Here is a 19,818-nt window from a genome sequence, read left to right as displayed (position 1 = left end):
TGCATAACTTGTTATTCAGTTGCTATCTCTGTCTCTCTGGAGATGAATATCCTCATATCAACTATATCAGTGTCAAACATCTGGAATGTTCCTTGCCACCATTAATCATCGGCCGACATTCTTTTGGCAGATCAGATTTTTTTCAGTCACTTCAGTTCCTATTCGCAGTCCCTGTCTTTCAGTTTATATACTCAACAACCCCAAGTGGGACTGACCTTTGACCTCTGCTGTTATGCGCTTTAACCCTGTCAGCACTGTGGCATTTGAGGAATGTTATTGTTTGATATGAGAATCAGGCATTATAGGTCATCCCTGTGAATGAGGTCCCATGGAACAGTGGGGACTGGAACTCCCCCCCCCCCCCCCCCATCCCCTACCCCCAAACCATCTCATTAACACTTTATGAGTTGAGAACAAGAGTGTAAAATTGCCTGCTTTCAGCACTCACTGACTGACTGTAATTCTGTGCTACTGCCTGTGAAAATATCAGTTCATGGGTGGAAAAGAGAGCGTCAAGAAGAAAGATACAAAGAAAAACAGTAAAAACAATAGGGTCCTCTCACCATCGGTCCTCAGGCCCTAAAAAGAAGAAAGGAGTGAGACATCCTCCTCTGCACAGCTGTGTGTGAAGGAAGAGAAGGATGCTGTGTTCCCGTGGGGAGTGTTGGGTCTGAGCGATGACCCACTGACACCTCATCCTCCCAGAATTCCATCGTACACATGTTCTCCTCTCTGACACACTCTCCTCATGCAGATCATGACCTCAATCCTACAGCTGTTTCCTCTGGAGCGATACACCTCTGCTGTTAGCTTCTATAAAACCAAATCACACACATCAAAACGTGCTATATGCTTCTTACATGCAGTATACACAGTTACTCATTTTAGTCTGCTTCCCTGAGTATTTGTTACCCAGTTTCTTCTTTAAAATCGCATCAAGCTCAAAATATATATTTTTTTTTGTGGACACTTCGCATGCGTTTTACTTCACTCTTGACAAAGGCAGCATCTTGTGGCCAAAAATGTAACTGCAACAACAGGACAGCAAAAGGTTGAACTCATGTAAAAGAGAGATTCATAGCACGGCATGTTGCACAGCATGAATCATGGTTCAAATTAATTTGTAATGATGTTTAGAGGGACTATATATATATAATATTTATATTTATACATAAACCCAGATCACAACCATGCTGATATAGTCATCACACTTCTGCTCCTGTGATTATTATTTATATATATATATAATTATAAATAAATATTGTTTATAATATTTTATATTATAAATCCTTTACCACTTACAATGCTGTTCAAAAGTTTGGGGTCAGTAGTTTTGTTTTTTTTAAAGAAATTGATACTTAAATTCAGCAAGGATGCATTAAATTGGACAAAAAAGTGACACATAATCAGTAAATAATTTTATAATGTTACAAATATAATGATTCTATTTCAAATGATGATGATGATGATGCATTGTATTTATAATGCGCTTTTCTCCAACCCAAAGCACTACACAGTATGGTAAACAAATATAAGATAATTAAACAATAATTAAAAACAGAAAAATCAAACAACGACATACAAGATAATACCAGACATAATACACTTCAAAGACAATAAACAGTTTTAAAAAGATGGGTCTTTAAAGACCTCTTAAAGCAGTCCAACGTTGGGGAATTTTTAATCGCAAAAGGACGTTTATTCCACAACCGTGGGGCGGTAACCATAAAGGAGCGACCACCCATCGACTTTAATTTGAATGTGGGCTGCTGTAGAGTAGAAGAGTCAGACGAGCGTAGAGGACGATTTGGAATGTAAGGAACAACTAGAACACAAAGGTATTCCGGTGCTATCCCATGTATAATAAATCAAGATTTTAAAATCGATACGTGCCGTTACTGGAAGCCAATGGAGTTCGTAAAGAACGGGAAATATGCTGCTGAACAGTTGTGTGTGTTAATACTCATGCGGCCGAGTTTTGGATATACTGTAGTTTCTTAATATATTTATCAGGGAGACCAGAGTAATAGTGCATTACAGTAATCCAGTCTCGACGTGATAAATGCATGAATAAGCTTTGCCGCATCTGGCAGGGATATAGAAGGCCGAATTCTGGCAATATTTTTTAGATGGAAAAAAAGCAGATTTTGAAACCAATTTGATATGGGCATCAAAAGACAAATTTTAAATTAAAAATAACACCTAAATTTCGCACCTGTGATGCTGGGGCCAGTAAATCAGAATCAGAGAACAGGTTTTGACAGTTAAACTTGTGCAAGGCTGTCGGCATACCAACAAGTAGAAATTCGGTTTTTGATTCATTAAGTTTAAGATAATTGGCATGCATCCATGACTTTATTTCTTCCATACATGCGCTCAGAGCTGTGATTGCAAGATTAGGATCCGGGAGTGTGTTAACATAGATCTGCGTGTCATCAGCATAACAATGAAACCCCAGACCGTATTTTCTAATAATGTCACCAAGTGGGAGCATATAAATGCAGAACAAAGTCGGCCCTAGCACTGACCCCTGCGGGACACCCTGCTGAACTAATGTGGCCTCAGATTTATTTTTCCCCATGCAAACATACCGAAGACGATTTACTAAATAGGACTCAAACCATTTGAACACAACACCAGAGATGCCTAACAACACACGCAACCTATTAAGAAGGATATAAAATGTCGCTAATGTCTAGCAGGACTAAAATGCTGCAAGCACCAGTGTCAGCGGAAACAAGTAGGTTGTTGGTGACCCTTACAAGTGCAGTCTCAGTGCTGTGACCAGATCTGAAACCAGACTGAAACGGTTCCAATAAGTTGTTATTGGACAGATATTGCTGTAACTGACCAACAACAACTCGTTCGAGAACCTTTGCCACAAAGGGCAGGTTCGCAATAGGCCTGTAGTTGGCTAAATTTTGAACATCACAACCAGTTTTTTTTAGAACAGGTGTGATAGCGGCCACCTTAAGGGCTGGAGGAACCTGGCCAGTGGCTAGGGAGTTGTTAATAATTACAGTGATGGAAGGGCAGATATGTGGTAAACACTTTTTTAGAACCTCAGTAGGCAAGGGGTCGAGAAAGCACGTGGATGAACTCATAGACATGATCAATTTAAAAAACATTGTCTACATTGACAGTAGCAAAGTTCGAAAGGGCAGTAGAGAGTGACTTTTTTTAATAAGACTCACTAGTCAACAAAAGAGAGTCAAAGGAGATGGAGCTATAAATACTCAGAACAAATAAATTCTGTTCTTTTGAAATTTCTATTCATCAAAAAAAAATCATCAAATAAATGCAGATTTGGTGATCATAAGATACTTGATTTTAAAAACATAAAAAAAATCTTCGTGTCTGTCTATCATTATTCAGATGCCAATAAGAGTGTAACACTGTGTCTGATCACATTTTTACCAAATTAAAATCCACTATGGAATTCTGCACATTTTCTCTCTACATCAGTTCTGGAAATGTTCTGTTCACAGCTATCCGAGACTAGAATGTGAATGTGTGTTTCAGCTGGCTCATGTGCAGGAGGATCTACGTCAGTGTCAGAAAAGCAGAGATGAAGCGCTGCAGAGAGTGAAGGACCTGGAGCAGAAGGTTTTTGAACTTGAGGTCGAGACCGAGACCAAAGCCCACTCGAACGACAAAACCAGACAAGTCAAAGTCTTGGAGGTGCAGCACTAATAGAGACAAGTCTTCTTTTTACTGTCATCAGCTTTTTATTGAACCGCTGACTATGTTGTAATGTAAATTTGTTGTAATGTACAAGGTGTTTTTATCTGTCAATAGGACCGTCTGTCTGCGGTAGAGGTTGAGCTGGACGAGGAGAGACAGAGTGGAGACTTGCTGATGGAGAGAATAGACAGAGGAAGAGAACAGGTGAGATACTATTGACACACTCACTTTTGTTGTTAATACTTTACAAAAATAAATAGTGAAATGATTACAATTATGCAACGACATAAACGGAAATATGGGAAATATGCAGTGACCAAAACTCTTTATTTTGGATTCTTTAAGTCTAATTTACAGCTCTGAATGTTCAGAGCTCACATGAATGCTGGTTGGTTATAGTTCTTGGTGTAAACGGGCCTTTACTCCCGTCTTCAGTGTCACATGACCTCATCAAGAAATCATTCTAATATGCTGATTTGCTGCTCAAGAAACATTTCTTATTATCAATGTTGAAAACAGTTGTGCAGCTTAATATGTTTGTGGAAACCATGATGAGTTTTTACCTTTCTAAAGGATTTTTTTTCTCAAATTGATATGTCAAAATATCATGGATAATACTTGGAGCAATAACATCATGTTCAGCGGGTTTACTTTTTTTTTTTTATTACCTAAATTGAATGTTCACATTTCTCTATAATTCTATAATTCATTTACAAAGCACATGCCTACATTTTCCTCACTATTTCATCCATTTAAATGGTTTAAAATATTGGTTTCTAATAAAAATTCATACATAATGTATTTGTCTAACAAACTAAAGTCAAACGTTTAATCATAAGCCTTTTGATTAAAATGTTTTTACGATCAAGCTTTTTTAGTACTATGCACATGAGATGATGTTAAAAAGCTGCCATTTTTACATTTACCTTAAAACCAACTGTAGAAATGCATGAATACAATTTTTGAATCATGTCTGTGCCGCTCATAATATAGATTGAGGTGTTTTCAAGATCTCCTTCTCCATGAGTAGGCTACTTTATTACAAGCCACATACACGCACTGTTCAATGCTGGTAAAATACAAGTGATGGAATTAAACTTGAACGCTTGATCCACTGTTTCTTCTTTTTTAAGGGATTCTTCTTTTAAAAGTTGCACTCAAGATTCAGAGTTAATTCACACCAGAGTGAGAGAAAGATGAAGTGGGAGTGCATTGTAAATGGAGCTTGCGTAATCGTTCTCTTTGGCAGCCTGCCTCTTGGTGAAAGAGTGCCCTTCTGAATTTCAGGCATCAATTAAGAGCTCTCTCTAAAGCTTTACTTTGGCCAAAATATGCAAGAGGCCAGGCATCTCAAGTCGTCCAGTGGCAAAGCTCACTCTGAATGCATTTTGTTGAAACATCCAAAATCGCCAAAGCAGAGGTTTAAAGCAAGGGGCCGGAGAGAATTCTTCCTTCCTGACCGGGAAGGAAACATTTTTGCAATTTGAGGCAAAGATGATACATGTTTCCTAAGAAACAAGGTCTGTTCTACAATGTCAGGCTTAAACTGTTGCTTTTTATGGAAGCAAGACAGACTTTTATGTGTACTTGGAAAAGTTTGTTTTTTGAAACGATCCATTTAATTTCAGGATCATGCATCATTTGGTTGGACCCATGGCTTCTTGAACTTGGACCTTTTCAAACTTTCTTCACAAGTAGCCCAAATTCGTCTCCTCGCTTATTGTTTCCAAAAGCGATTGCACCTGTCGCACTACATTTAGACCTCTTAAAAAGCGGAAAATCTAGACCAGGGGTGAAGACGTGATTAATAGATTATGAAGGAGAGGAGCGTGTGAGCTTTTTTTAATTGTCTGGAAATAGAGAATCGAGGCAAACATAATGACACAATAGTGTTACGCTAAGGCCGAGGTGAGTTTGTGTGGAAACGGTAGAGGGCTCTGTGGAGACGGGCTGGGTTACAGAAGTGGAGGGTGGTGTCAGGATGGGCACACCTGCGTCCATGGCAGCAGGTGCATGAGCGGCTGTCTAAATGAGAGTAATCTCCCGCTCTTTGCTCACATGCTCTCTGGCTCTCTCCCTCTCTCTCTCTCTCTCTCTCTCTGTCTGTATCGCTTTCGTGCTTTGATTAGTTTCAGTGTGTTTTCTGCTCTGCTGACGCAGCGCCCTGCAGGGTAGAGCGGCACACGCGGCCCCATCCCTCATCCCTGAGCCCCGCTGTCACACGCTAATTGGCATAAAATATCATCCACTCTTAGCGCCTGGCAGCAGACAAAAAGAGCCATCTTCTCTCCATCGATCGATTTCTTTTTCTCCTTTTCAATCTTTATCTTTTCTTCCATATCTGTCTTCACTGTCTTAAGACAAGTTTTTAAATCTTTTGTGCATTTAATGCTTTGGAAGACTGGGGTCCATGAGAAAAATTGTCTGTTTGGAGAATTTCAGGCATGTGCTTTGTAAATGAATTATAGCATTATAGAGAAATGTGAACATTCAATTTAGGTAATTAAAAAGAAAAAGAGTAAACCCGCTGTACATGATGTTATTGCTCCCAAGTATTATCCATGATATTTTGACATATTTTGAGAATATACTCAGATTGGCTGTCAATGTTTTTATTGTTTATCAAAAATCGCTCTGAAAGTCATTTCAACGATATCGTTTCTCATTTTGCCATTATCGTTATAGTTGTGGTGTGGACTCTGCTATTCTTTTATATTTAGAATGATTTTATCATTATAGTTATCATCTTTAGTGTGAACGGGCCTTAGTTGTTAGTGAAAATTCAGATTTGCCATCACAGGAATAAATTACATTTTAAAAATATATCCAAATAGAAGTGTTATTTTAAATTCAAATTGTAATAATATTACAGAATATTACTATTTTTTACTGTATTTTTGACCAAATAAATGTAGTCCTGGTGAGCATGAATACAAATATTTAAAAATTATACTGACTATAAACTTGTGAACAATAGTTTATAGTCACCAAATTATTTGTTTTTTAAAAATGAATTATCATATAAATTATCATGAAAATCTAAATCTTATGGTCTTTTAGGACTCCTTATTCCAAATGCGTGAAGCAAAATGTAAAGAACAGACAAGATGACGAAATCTTCACAAACAACTGGCATGTTTTTAGTTGGGGAGGAGGTTGTTATTGTTGGTGTGTTGCGTTAGCGAGGTTTGCCATTAATGTTGGTTTCGCTGTGTTTGTGTGACAGTTGGAGCAGATGAGGAATGAGCTGATGCAGGAGAGAGCCAGCAGACAGGATGTGGAGTGTGACAAAATCTCCCTGGAGAGACAGGTAAAAACAACCCCTTCTGTCTCTGATCGATGCCTTAAACCATCCGTCATCTGCTCCTATAGCTCTCGCCCTTTTTAAAACAATATAATTATACATTCCTTCTTTTTTTTTTCTGTGTCAAGAATAAGGATCTGAAGAGCAGGATTGCTTATCTGGAGGGATCTCACAAGCCTAGTAAAGAGGGATTGGTGGTCCAGCTGGAGAACCGCATCCAGGAACTGGAGGAAAGGCTGGAAGGAGAGGAGAGGTAAACGAGGCAACTAATACAACTAGTGTGCTAGACGTCACATCATTGGATTTTTGTAAAATGTCTGTTATTTAGTTTTTTTTTTTAAAGTAACTTCATTAAATATTTATTAGGGATCGAGCTAACCTGCAGCTGGCGAATCGTCGGCTTGAGCGTAAAGTGAAGGAGATGATGATGCAAGTAGATGAAGAGCATCATTCACTGCAGGACCAGAAAGATCAGGTCAGCAGCAAACATCCCTCCACTGAGAGGAACACCTAAAAAAAGAAAAAATCTTCTAAGCTAACTTTCTTTTTAACCCACCATTGCACATTTTATGAAAGCATTTTTTTTTAAATTTCCTTACATAGATGGATTACTATAATCAAAAACTAATTCTGGAAATAATATTCAATGGGTTTTTTTAGGTATGTTGCAACACTGTGCAACAATGTTGAATTGTGATAAATCTGTTGTCAATATTGTACTTATCTGATGTGGTGTGTATGTGTGTAGTTGAACTTGCGTCTGAAGGCTCTGAAGAGGCAGATGGATGAGGCGGAGGAGGAGATCGACCGCCTGGAACACAACAAGAAGAAACTGCAGAGAGATCTGGAGGAGCAGCAGGAAGCCAACGAACAACTCCAGAGTCAGCTCAAAACACTGCGCAGTGAGATGAGGTAACGATTCAAACCTTACGGAGATAAATGCAGTACTGCTGATCTGGGTTCAACTCTGAGCAATTCATTACCACTGATGGAATGGCATCTCACAGTATGTGCTGTTGAAATCAAGCTATACTCTTCATCTGTCGGTCCAAGTATATATGACACAATGGCTACGTTCACACTGTCGGTTTATGGAGTTTGAATCTCGAAATGTCCCGTTCACACAGCAAATTAACAGCAGCGTCTTGAATACTGTCTGTATGAACGTGCAATGGGAGTCAAGTCCGTATTCTCTTACCAGTAACCATTCACACGAATTCTGACCATTGTGGTTTTTGATACATATCCACGTCACTGTAAGTTATGTGCCGAAACCACACATTAAAACAGACAGTAGACGTGTTTTGTGCATCACAAAGCGGCTCTCTAACACTGTATGACGTGACAGACAAGAATGCTGTAGTCACTCCTGTAAATAACTGAACTGGGTGGAACGTAACTGTATCAAGGACTCAACAGGAATGACAACTGTTTTCTGCTGCTGTATGAATATGGCCAGTGTGTAATAGGGTTGGGCTGATAGACGATGCCATCGTCCCTCGATGTCATCGTCCATCGCTATGTTTCACTGTAGACATCGTCTGATGCCAATTTGGTAGACGTGTACCATGTGCTATTACAATGCGTAATTAGAATATTTGAAGGATTAAATACACGTCTAATAACCTCTGCCTTTCAGAGCAAGCACATAATACAGAAGCCAATTGTAAAAGCATTTGCATGACATTTTTATTCTTTTAGCCTGACTGACTGAAACTTGTGCGCAGATTCATACAATGGACAAGGCTTGTTTAAAGAGGACCTTTCATCCACTTTTTTAAAATCTTGATTTAGTTTCTGGGGTCTCCTAAATGTTTTCATGCTTGAATGTTCAGAAAAAAGTATTTAACAAAAAATAATATTTTTTCACATATTTTACATTGCTGCACCTCTCTTCCCAGTCTGTCAGTAATGCTCTGTTTAGTTTCTTTCTTGAAGAAGTTTCTTTCTAGTTTCTTCCTTGTGAAAAGCACAAAGTGCTCTGATTGGTCGCTGGATATGTGTGTTGTGATTGGTCAACCACTTCCTGTGTGTTTCAGAAATGTCACGCCCCTTACCATAACCGCAAGTTTCAACACACTACTAACTCAATCTGCAAATGCCTTGTTCGGGAATTACGTTAAAGGGGTCATATAATGCCATTTTTGTTCAAGTTAATATGAATGTTTAGGGTCTAAATGAAAACTTTGTAATATACTTGTATTAAAAATTCTCATTAGTATTTTAAGAAAACACTAATTTTACCTGGTCAAAAACAGCTCTGTTTTCAGCACGTCGTTTCAGTGCATATGCCTTTAAATAATAAACGCCGCCCCTCTATTCTGCGGGCGTTTAGACACAGCGCACGTGAAGTGTTGCCTTGACAACAGTTGAGGGTATATTTTGGAGAAAGAATGGCAGTCTCTTGGAGTCTCTTGAGGACACATCTGTGGAATCGTATCAGTTTGAACCGGAGTCGCACCCTGAACAAGATGACGGCCGCAAAGAAGTTCGACAATTAAGGCTCGAACAGGACGTTTCTGAATGGTTGGTTAACGTAATGTCACTTTGATCAATTTTTGTATGCACTGGCAGGGCAGGGTAGAGTAGTGAGATACGAATGCTATGTGTTTACTGATGTATACGTTAGTTCATTGACAGATTGACGTTACAACTAATGGTCATGAAAAACTTGTTCCCGCGATTTGCAAAGATTAATATAAAGGTTAATACAACTTTACACTCCCTTCTTCTGGAGGTGCAGAGGGAACATAAATAGTTGGTACCGATTATTTTTTCAATAGCAGCTTCTTAGCAAAACCAGCTTTATACTGACCCTCGTTTATAAAGCAGTCTGGTGAGAAATGATTCGCGCAAACATGAAAGCATTGACGTTGATCGTGGGGAATATTCCCATCGTAAACAAAACTCAGCCACTGTGTCTTCAGCGGTTTAAATTTAGGAACATCAAAATGATTTCTGTGTTTGTTATTGCACCCAAGAACAGAACAACACAATCGCTTAGACGCCATTCTGCTCCAGTGTATCAACAATGACGGACTATGATGACAGCTCGCTCAGGGCGGGTCTGTGTTGAAACTGCTGTCAATCAACAACCGTGGGAGGGGCGTCATGCGCCGTGTGACGTCACACGGTGAAACGGCTCGATTTGAGACGGGAATACATACAAGGAGAAACAAAACCACTGGATGGATTTTTATCATTTTATGATGGTTGTGTACAGCCACTGCCAACACACATTTCAGTACAATCAACTTGTAAAAGTGCATGTACCATTATATGGCCCCTTTAAATTACGATGTGTGTACGTTCCTGGAAAAAAAACCTCAAGACTACAAACGAGGCATTTCAGAAACGGTGCTTACCGATAAAGAGAATCTTTGTAACTTTCGAAAACCATTTTCATGCTCAAACGGCACCATTACACACTAAAGAATGTTTCAAATGTAAAAAAGCATATAGAAAATTATACTCGCATCCTTTCGTCTAACTAAAAATGCTCATTTTTGTTTACCCCCAAAGACGTAAGAACAACTCTGCACCACTCCTGAACGCCGATGATGATGATGATGACGACGATGATATCAGCACCGATGGCGAGACCTACTTCAGCTCTTCATCTGGCTACAAGCGCTCCAGCAGCCAGGATGCCTTCATCTCCAATTTCTCTCGGTGAAAACTACTGGAAACTGAGGAGGAAAGATGAAAATATGTATTTGTGCTGTTATAAACTCTTTGCCACAATGTCATACAACCATGAACCCAATCCCAATGCCTTTTTCCTATGATTATATATTTTTGCTAGATTTTTGTACAAGTAATCTTTTGTGTTCAACCCTATTGGAAACTGTATAGCACTGTATATCTGCGTTAAATACAATGTTTCTCAATTCTGTGTTCTTTTCTTTTCTTAACTCTGCAGTTCCACTAAATACACTTACATAAACAGCCTTTAAATTATGCAAAAATGCCATTTGTTATTTAACTATCCGGAATGTGAAGGACTGACAGATCTTTTTCAAGAAAATTCATATATAATACATAGTAAGGGAAGTATGGATGAGGGATTTTTTTTTTACATAAAAACAGTTACGGCCAAGGTTTTTTTACTTGATGAACAAGCAGATATAATGTTATTTTTCTATTCATATGAAGCTGCTTTCATTTCTGTCAATTTTCAATTCATTTTCAATATTATTCCAGACATAAGCAGCTTGAAAATGTGCAGAGGTGCTCTGTTGCAACTGGCTGCACCAATCTGTACACCTGAAATGTTACATTGTACTGACACATTTATGTTTCCAGGAGTTTATATTCCTTTCTGAAACAAAACAGTGTTATGGATCAAATCGTATGAGCCTGTTGTATTATAGAAAACATTTAAAACTGGTTTCGCTAAACCTTTATGCCACTCACGGGATGCTGCCAAGTACCTGCTCAAATGTGAAAGCATCTGTGTGCCTGTTTCAGAGGTGGAAGAGAAGAGATGTCCTTCCTTATGCAAACATTGTATATTACTGTTCTGACAATCACCCTTTGGACACTGTGATGATTTGCACTGTATGTAGAAGTGAACTCTTTGTGTGTCTGGTGCTTATATGTTGTTTAATGGAACAAAAAGCGTTGTTATTATTAGTCATTAGTGCATCTTTTTTTTTTAAGGTTCAAAAATGAATCCTGCCTCCTACCTCTTTATAAACATCTACATTTAAAAAAACACAAAAAGAAATAAACTCCACAGTTAATCCCATGATGCTCTGCTTGTTTTCCATTCCTTGCTTTTCTTATTTGTCCATTTGTGTACAGAGTGTATAGTTTAAAATATAATAGAAGTAAATTCCCATCAACAGTGTATTACTTTCTGGCCTTGTGTATTTTTTCAGTCCTCTAGTCCATAGGTCTTCAACCCTGCTCCTGGAGGCCCACTGTCCTGCAAAGTTTTACTCCAACCCTAATCAAACACGCCTGAACCAGCTAGTCAAGCTCTTTTGAGAATCACAGACTGAAGCAGGTTTGATATAAACTCTGCAGGGCAGGGGGGCTCTGCAAACTTCAAAGGGGCCCCAATAAGTCTTAAAATTATTTCAATTTATTTTGCCATTTTAATTTGTAAACACTAAAAAATAAATAAAGATGTACAACATTAAACTGACATAAGTTTTTATTTCTTTATTACAGCAGAAGTATGAGGTACATATCAGACTGGAGGGTCTTTAAATACTGAGAAGAACCACTGCTCAAGTCTAGATCCTGGTCCTATTGTGCCTTTAGCCAGAGAAACCGAACTCATATAGTTCCTCTAGAAGAGCAGAGAAAAAGAGAAATGCCTCCCCCAATGTTTAGAGAGGACTGCATATGTGCTGAGTGAATGTCAATACAGCTGAACACCGGTGAGGCAGGCCTGAGTCTGAACCCCTCAACAAATCCTCTAGTCTAGGGCTAGGCTGTTGGTGGGGGCGCATTACAGAAACATTTGTCACAAATTCGTATTACAGAAGCAAATCTTAAATTGATTTAGGATTCGTAACCTATCTTAAAAAATGAAAATCTCATCTTTTCTGTTGTTAGGAAATCTTAAACCCCTCCATCGAGTTCGGTAATCAACTCTCAGGTCTGTTACCAAGCAACCAACAAAAACCAAGCAAACAGCTGCTTTGAAGTAAAACGGGAAAACTCTCTAGAGATTAAAAATAGAGAAACAAAATAAGTGGTGCTTTTCATTAAGTGAAGTTTTGATAAGCTTGGTAGAAAAGGCAAAGCCTAATCCTTTTATTTCATAGGAGTCTGTAATTATTCGTCAAAGTGCAGCACATCATTTGGGTGTTCACAAAGTCGTTCCACCATCAAACATCGCGGTTCTTCATCTTGTATCATTAATAAATGTGATGCCATTCTCAGACAGGGCTATTATTATGTGTTTTTTACAGTTGGCTTTCAAATAATTTTGAAGTTAGGAGATGGACGCCATTTGGGTTGTCCTAAAGTTAAGATCGTTTTTATGATTTTTTGTGGAGTTAGAATCCTTCTGTAATACCCTTTTCCTGTCTGTAGTTAAGATAAGATTATGCACTTAAGAAATGTCATTTTGTAATAGCTTTGTCCTAAATGAGGTCCTAACTGAAATTGCCATGGTTACCAAACAGATAAGATATGATTCTAAAGTTAGGATCTTTCTGTAATGCTAATCTGTATTGTTACAGCACAAAACAAACCTCCTGATGTGAGAGGAGCATCTAGTTTTAGACTCTTAGCAAAACCAACACTCATCAAGCCAAGGCGGGGCTGTAGTGAAGATCCATTCCTGAAATTCCAAGCCCACTCTCCCCTCTCTCTCTCTCTCTCTCTCTCTCTCTCTCTCACACACACACACACACACACACACACAATGCTTCTTTCAAAATCTGTGGGAAAGTATTCTTATTTTAGTCAAGAATATTAGAAACGAGTTACTTTTTGAACGTTGATTTTTTTTTTGTGTGTGTGTGTGTGTGTGGGGGGGGGGGGGGGGGGGGTAGATTTACAGTAGATAGATTTACAGCTATCTACTGTCCTCTTCCGGTCAGTTAGCAGTACTGCAGATTTGAAATTGTAAACAAGGTCAACACGTAGGCTGCCGAAGTTCACAACCATGACATTGTTTGTAAAAAAAAAAAAAAAAAAAAAAATTACAATAATAATAACAATTACATAATGCATTTATTTGCAATTATTTATTTGCAACCCAAATTGTATTCATTGAATTAGGCCAATTCAATCTTTCGGTATAAACAAAAACAAAAATGTGCTGAAAACATTTAGGCCTGACCTAATGTTTTCAAAGCACTGAAATTTATGATTTATGATACTTAACTGTAAAACCTATTTTTCTTATGGTATTGAATTAAAAGTTCACACAACCCTGCTGCTCAGACTATGACCTCAGCTATACTGGCAATTAATCACATAATTGAGGAACTCAAACAGATTATAATGACACCATCTGGTCGTCAGACAACCTTACATAGCAAAATACATACTTACATAGCTTTCATGATCATTAGATACAAACAGATTGCATGCCTTTTAAAATTATACAAAAAATTGTGAATTGTGCTTTTTCAGAAATCTCACTGCCATTAAAATGTGTTGTGAGGGGTGTTTTAAAAAGTTAAAAGTCTGGTCGCTTTTTAAAAGTAACACATTTCTTCAACAAGCCACACAAATTCAAATATAATTTGAGTCTGTTGCTCCAAAAGTACAGAAAAGTATGCATATATACAGTAAGTTTTCTTAGGACAATGGTTCTCAAACTTTTTGACTTGAGGGCCCCCATTGTCAAACACAATATTCAAAGGCCCCCCATATTGACTAAGATATTTCGGTAACACTTTATTTTACAGTATGCATAGTGTACTTACCCAAGAAAGTACTGGTAATATAAGGTAACTAAAGATAGGTTTAGGGTTAGTACCTATTTATAACCCAGTTATTCTGATTGCTATAATAAGTACATGGGGAACAGGACTGTACCGATAAACTGCCAATATTGTTATATCAAACATCACTAAAAAATAGACTAGACAAACAAGATTAGTTGCTTGACTGAACAGTCATCAAAGAGGCATGTCTGTCCCTAGCGGGAGAAAAAATATATAATGAGCAGACTAATGAATCCTAATGGTGTGCAGTGACCCCTAACAGACAGGCTCTATTAAGGGCTGGACCATCACCGGTCTGATTGAGAACAGGAAATGGTTTGGCCGCCAAAGCGCCTTTTATATTTCAAACTCACCTATTTACATCTCTTTTTGCTCATTCTGGGGGACGTCCGCATCTTTATTGGGTCTTGAGAGTCACAAAGAGAGAGTAAACAGAGCACAGGACTTTCTCTTGCCTCTCTGTGTTTTTTTTTCCCTCACTCTCATGTTTTCTATTTTGTCACCACATTCATACTTATTTGGCTTTAATGCTTTTTTCTTGAACCATTTTATCGCTTTTTTATTTGCATGCCAACTCGTTTTGGTATATTTATTATATTTTGAAATAGAATTCTTCATTTCTATGATGGCAAAGTTGAATTTTCAGCATCATTACTCCAGTCTTCAGTGTCACATGATCCTTCAGAAATCATTCTAATATGCTGATTTGCTGCTCAAGTTCACATTTCTTATTATTATCAATGCTGAAAACAGATGTGCTGCTTAATATTTGTGTGAATACCGTGATACATTTTTTCAGGATTATTTTATGAATAGAAAGTTCAAATGAACACATTTATTCTTTTGAATGAAAAATGTCTACTGTTACTTTTGTCCAATTTAATGCATTCAAGCTGAATAGAAGTATTAATGTCTTTTTAAAAAATATCATACTGACCCCAACGGTAGTGTTTGTCAAGCTGACTTTGTGTAGGCAGACTAAAAAAAAAACTAAAAAAAATCTGCTATAACAGGACACACAAGTGGGACAACATGTTCCCAAGTACTTATAAATGTCAAATAACCAGTTCTCAGAGCTCAATCTTTGTCTCCTGTATGGACATCATCACAGAGTAAGATGTTGTCAGACAGTCAAACTGCTGTAATTACTCACCTGTCAGCCGCGGGTGAAGCTGCTGTACGGGTCATGGCAAATAACAACAAGGCAATTATTCCAAGACAGCAGTTGTGCTGGCTAAACAATACACGTTGTTGGTTACAACACCATTCAGGTGCCTTCTTAGATTTGTTGTTTTTAGTTCACTTTTTAATATATATAATGAATGTGTGTTTGAAAGTTAATGTAGTGACATTACATAACATTCATGTTTAGCTTCTAATACAGCTCAACCAATCATGTTAAAACCTGGGAACACTACAATAAGGCACTTAGCCATTATTTCAGGCAGGATTAGTCATTTGTGTTGATTGCAAAAAGGAAAACAGAAAAAAGTGTAGGCCCACAAATTTGGGCAAAATTTAACTTACAGCTCATCCACCAAACCTAAATGGTGGAATCAACCTCAACATAACAGAACGGGATTGCTCCTAATATTCACATTTAGATCTCTTTCTATGGTCAAATCATAAATGTCATGCCTTTTATATGTTAGTATTTGTTGATTGACTTTCTGTCTCTCCGAATAAGATTCCTTAAAAATGTAAATAGGTGACTTCATGATTTTAGGTCCACTCCCCTTCTCTGTACATAACATCTACAAACAAACACACTTTATTTGCAGACTGTCTTCCTGCCAGATATTCTAGTGGTCTTTTTCCACCCTCTCTGTTTTTCTTCCTTTTTCTGTTGTCGCTCCTCATCTCATCTCAGAAATGTTTCTGATATGCACCTCAGGGAATCCAGGCCGTCTAGTAACACCAGGTAAGCAAGGTGACAATACGTAATAACACAATATGTAGCTCCTGCTCACTTTTTCTTTTCCTTATTAACAGGGTGCAACCAGACATAAACTGTAGGTGAGGTGAGCTGAATGGATGGATGTAACAGTGTTTATCTGTCATTTTGTGTTGTAGGTAATGATGCATTTGAACTTGAATAATATCACATGGTGAGGAAGACAGATTGGGGGAGGATTTATCTGACATAGACTATCCTGTTTTAGCATTAATGTGGAAAAGCTCCCACAGCCAGGAAAATCCTGTAATATGTTGTCAATAGTTCTTGTGAATAATTGATGTAGTACTGTATAAAGCCATTCAATTTGATTCAGGCATTGTGTGCTTTGAGCACTGTTCAAAAGCTATTTTCATTAAAACATTCAGTGGTCTAAATCCTGCCAACAAATTGCCTGACAATTTATTGCTATATTAAAATAAAACATGAGTATTAAAGTTAGTAATTTGTCATCAGTAATTTGTTTATATCGAGCTGATTTTGAACACCTTGGTCTTCTACTGACTGACACATAGCATTTTTGTGCAAAAAAGGTTGTCAGGTTGGTTTTGAGTTTTTTTTTATTATTACAGTAATTTTTATTGACACCTTGATTCATTTTATTTGTAATCGGTTCAAGATCAGTCAGCATTAAAGATAGGCCTACAAGTTACAATGCAGTTATTACACTAAATGTAGCCAACTGTAAAAGTCACTATGAAATCAAATTTGACAATTCTTATTTTTTAAGGTTAAAGGAACACTCCGACTTTTTGGGACTTTAGCCTATTCACCTTATCCCCCAGAGTTAGATAAGTCCATACATACCTTTTTCATCTCCGTGCGTGCTATAAGTCTGTTTGACGCATCCACCGCTAGCCTAGCTTAGCACAAAGACTGGATGTAAATGGTTGCAGCTAGCATACTAATCCAAATAAGTGACAAAATAACGCAAACATTTTCCTATTTACATGTTGTGATTTGTATAGTCACAGAGTGTACAAAAAACAAAGTCACATGAGACACAGACATATTTTAACCGTATAAATACTGGAAACTATATTCTCTGAAGGCGAAGCACTGCTACTTGGGCGGAGTGATAACCGCAGCACCTGAGACGAGCCGTGGTCTATGGTGGTGAGGAGCAGAGAGCGCGTCTCAGGTGCTGCGGTTATCACTCCGCCCAAGTAGCAGTGCTTCGCCTTCAGATAATATAGTTCCCAGTATTTATACGGTTAAAATATGTCTGTCTCATGTGACTTTGTTTTTTGTACACTCTGTGACTATACAAATCACAACATGTAAATAGGAAAATGTTTGCGTTATTTTGTCACTTATTTGGATTAGTATGCTAGCTGCAACCATTTACATCCAGTCTTTGTGCTAAGCTAGGCTAGCGGTGGATGCGTCAAACAGACTTATAGCACGCACGGAGATGAAAAAGGTATGTATGGACTTATCTAACTCTGGGGGATAAGGTGAATAGGCTAAAGTCCCAAAAAGTCGGAGTGTTCTGCAGTCGCGCACAGTTGCTCTCCACCGACTGCGCTGATCAAAAGCATGATGGGAAACGACTTGCTGACGACACAGCTTAATGCTCATTGGTTTAAACAGCCGTGATATATTGTTCTCTTTTTAAACGTTTGAATTTAAAACTCTGAAATCGTGTTTTATGTGTATAAATTATGTGTGAGTATTCCCAAACTTTTTCAAAGTGTCCGATAATATGGGCGGTGATAGAGAACTAACATTATTCGGCTGGTCATGTCTCAAGACGGAAGAGGCCTTCACAACGCACATAGCCCAACTAACGTTACAACAATACAACGTTTGTCTCCTGGAGTCATCTCATATGTGAGTGAACATGATTTAAAACGTATATTTAAGTACACCAACACACCAGGGATCCGAACCGCGAAATATAGGCCTACCGTATAACGTTAGAAGAAAGACAAACATGCTGTAGTAGCCGTAACGTTACACAGAAATTGTTGGCATGAAAACCGCATAATCGATCCATGCACACGACTCACGTCTCCTGAATTTTTTTTTTATTTGTTGTTAAGGTCGTGTCTTTTTTATATTTGTATATAGCACCTCCCTAGAAGATAACCTTGTGTGATATTAATGCCTTAAATATAGATTTAATTGATCACGAAATATGTGTGTGTGTGTGTGTGCGCGCGCGTGTGTGTCATTCATTCATTCATTCATTCATTCATAAAAAACAACAGCACAAAAATGTAGGCAGTACTTGCAGAAACAGTGATAAGCCCAATACCTCTTTTTTTCTTTAGTACTTTTCATGTGTCTATATTACAATTTAGAGTGATCTGCTATCAGAGTTGTTTCTAAGTTATGTTTTTTTTTTTCAGAAATGTATACAAATCACGCAGTTAGCTAACAATGTATTAAAGGCAGAAAACAATGAGCTCATTGAAGTAATGAATACATATTGTTAACAAATGATTATGATATAGAAAATTTAGCATTGGTACATGTTGATTCAGAGTTTGCTTCATCTGAAGCCCTTGCTGGAGTTGAAGTCATCTATTCACAGGTGTACCTCTTCAGTGCCTTATTGAGCACTATAGGACTGAATGGGACTAGCAAACCTCCTCCAGTAGGATACCACTCCAACAGGGATCCTATTTTCCATCATGAAAGGCATGAAACATAATCCCTGTGACCTTTCACATGCAGCTTGATCTGATCGTCTTGCTCATGGATTTCTATATGTGGAGACCTTTGTCATATTCCAAAGATTGTTTGTCACTAAAACAACCCAATTTATCCCTGTGATGAAGATTAAATTGGGCCAGGTCTGTGTTAATGTGGGAAAAAAGCCATTAGACATGAGATTTACAACCTGTATGTGTTTTCCAAGGGGTGAATCTCACAAATATGGAGGTTAATGATTACACTCGGTCATGTAGTAGACTATCTGCGTCCTAAATTAATGATTGACCTACAACTTGCGCACTTTGAAATATGTTAAGCAAACAAAATCACACAGATTAAAGATTTCATAGGGCAAAGTTTAAGGCATCTGCGGTGCAGTCTGTTTGTCTGCAACATCAATTGGTGTTGGACAAAATTAGAAAAGAATAAAAAAAATTAAAGGGTTAGTTCACCCATAAATGAAAATGTTACTTGCGTCAGAATATGCCAACTTCCTTACTATGTAGTAGGTGAAAAACACTATGTGACAAGAGTAGTTTTCATAGTACTTATAAAACAGTAGGTGAAAAGAACCCAGATTATCTACTATTTATGGTGGGATTCTGAAGTGAGCATATAATGAACACTTTACAATCTCATGAGGCTACAGGAGAAGAGTTGTAAATGGCAATGAAGCTATGCAACTGATGCTGGTAGGTCACATGACAACATGGGTGATGTAGTAGTCTGAAATTCAGTCATACAACCCAAATTCATGATAACAAACATACTTTTTAACAGTTGCAAAGTTGTACCTA

General features: G+C 37.9%; 1 protein-coding gene across 1 annotated transcript in view; it reads left to right on the top strand.

Annotated features, from left to right (window-relative positions):
* cgnl1 (cingulin-like 1) overlaps nt 1-10,883 on the top strand; it is a 39,499-nt gene extending 28,616 nt beyond the window's left edge. Inside the window, exons 13-19 of the mRNA XM_056258974.1 lie at nt 3,523-3,681; nt 3,799-3,888; nt 6,911-6,994; nt 7,117-7,241; nt 7,355-7,463; nt 7,737-7,900; nt 10,511-10,883. Coding sequence (XP_056114949.1) covers nt 3,523-3,681; nt 3,799-3,888; nt 6,911-6,994; nt 7,117-7,241; nt 7,355-7,463; nt 7,737-7,900; nt 10,511-10,664 — 885 coding nt within the window. The 3' untranslated portion in view covers nt 10,665-10,883. The remainder of the gene's footprint in view (nt 1-3,522; nt 3,682-3,798; nt 3,889-6,910; nt 6,995-7,116; nt 7,242-7,354; nt 7,464-7,736; nt 7,901-10,510) is intronic.
* Nucleotides 10,884-19,818: the final 8,935 nt, after the last annotated feature.

Source organism: Rhinichthys klamathensis, unplaced genomic scaffold, assembly GCF_029890125.1.
Source record: "Rhinichthys klamathensis goyatoka isolate OS25496 unplaced genomic scaffold, OSU_Roscu_1.1 h1tg000161l_1, whole genome shotgun sequence".
NCBI classification, from domain to species: domain Eukaryota; kingdom Metazoa; phylum Chordata; class Actinopteri; order Cypriniformes; family Leuciscidae; genus Rhinichthys; species Rhinichthys klamathensis.
Note: the sequence above shows the minus strand (reverse complement) of the source record. Positions and strands in the feature narration are given on the sequence as shown.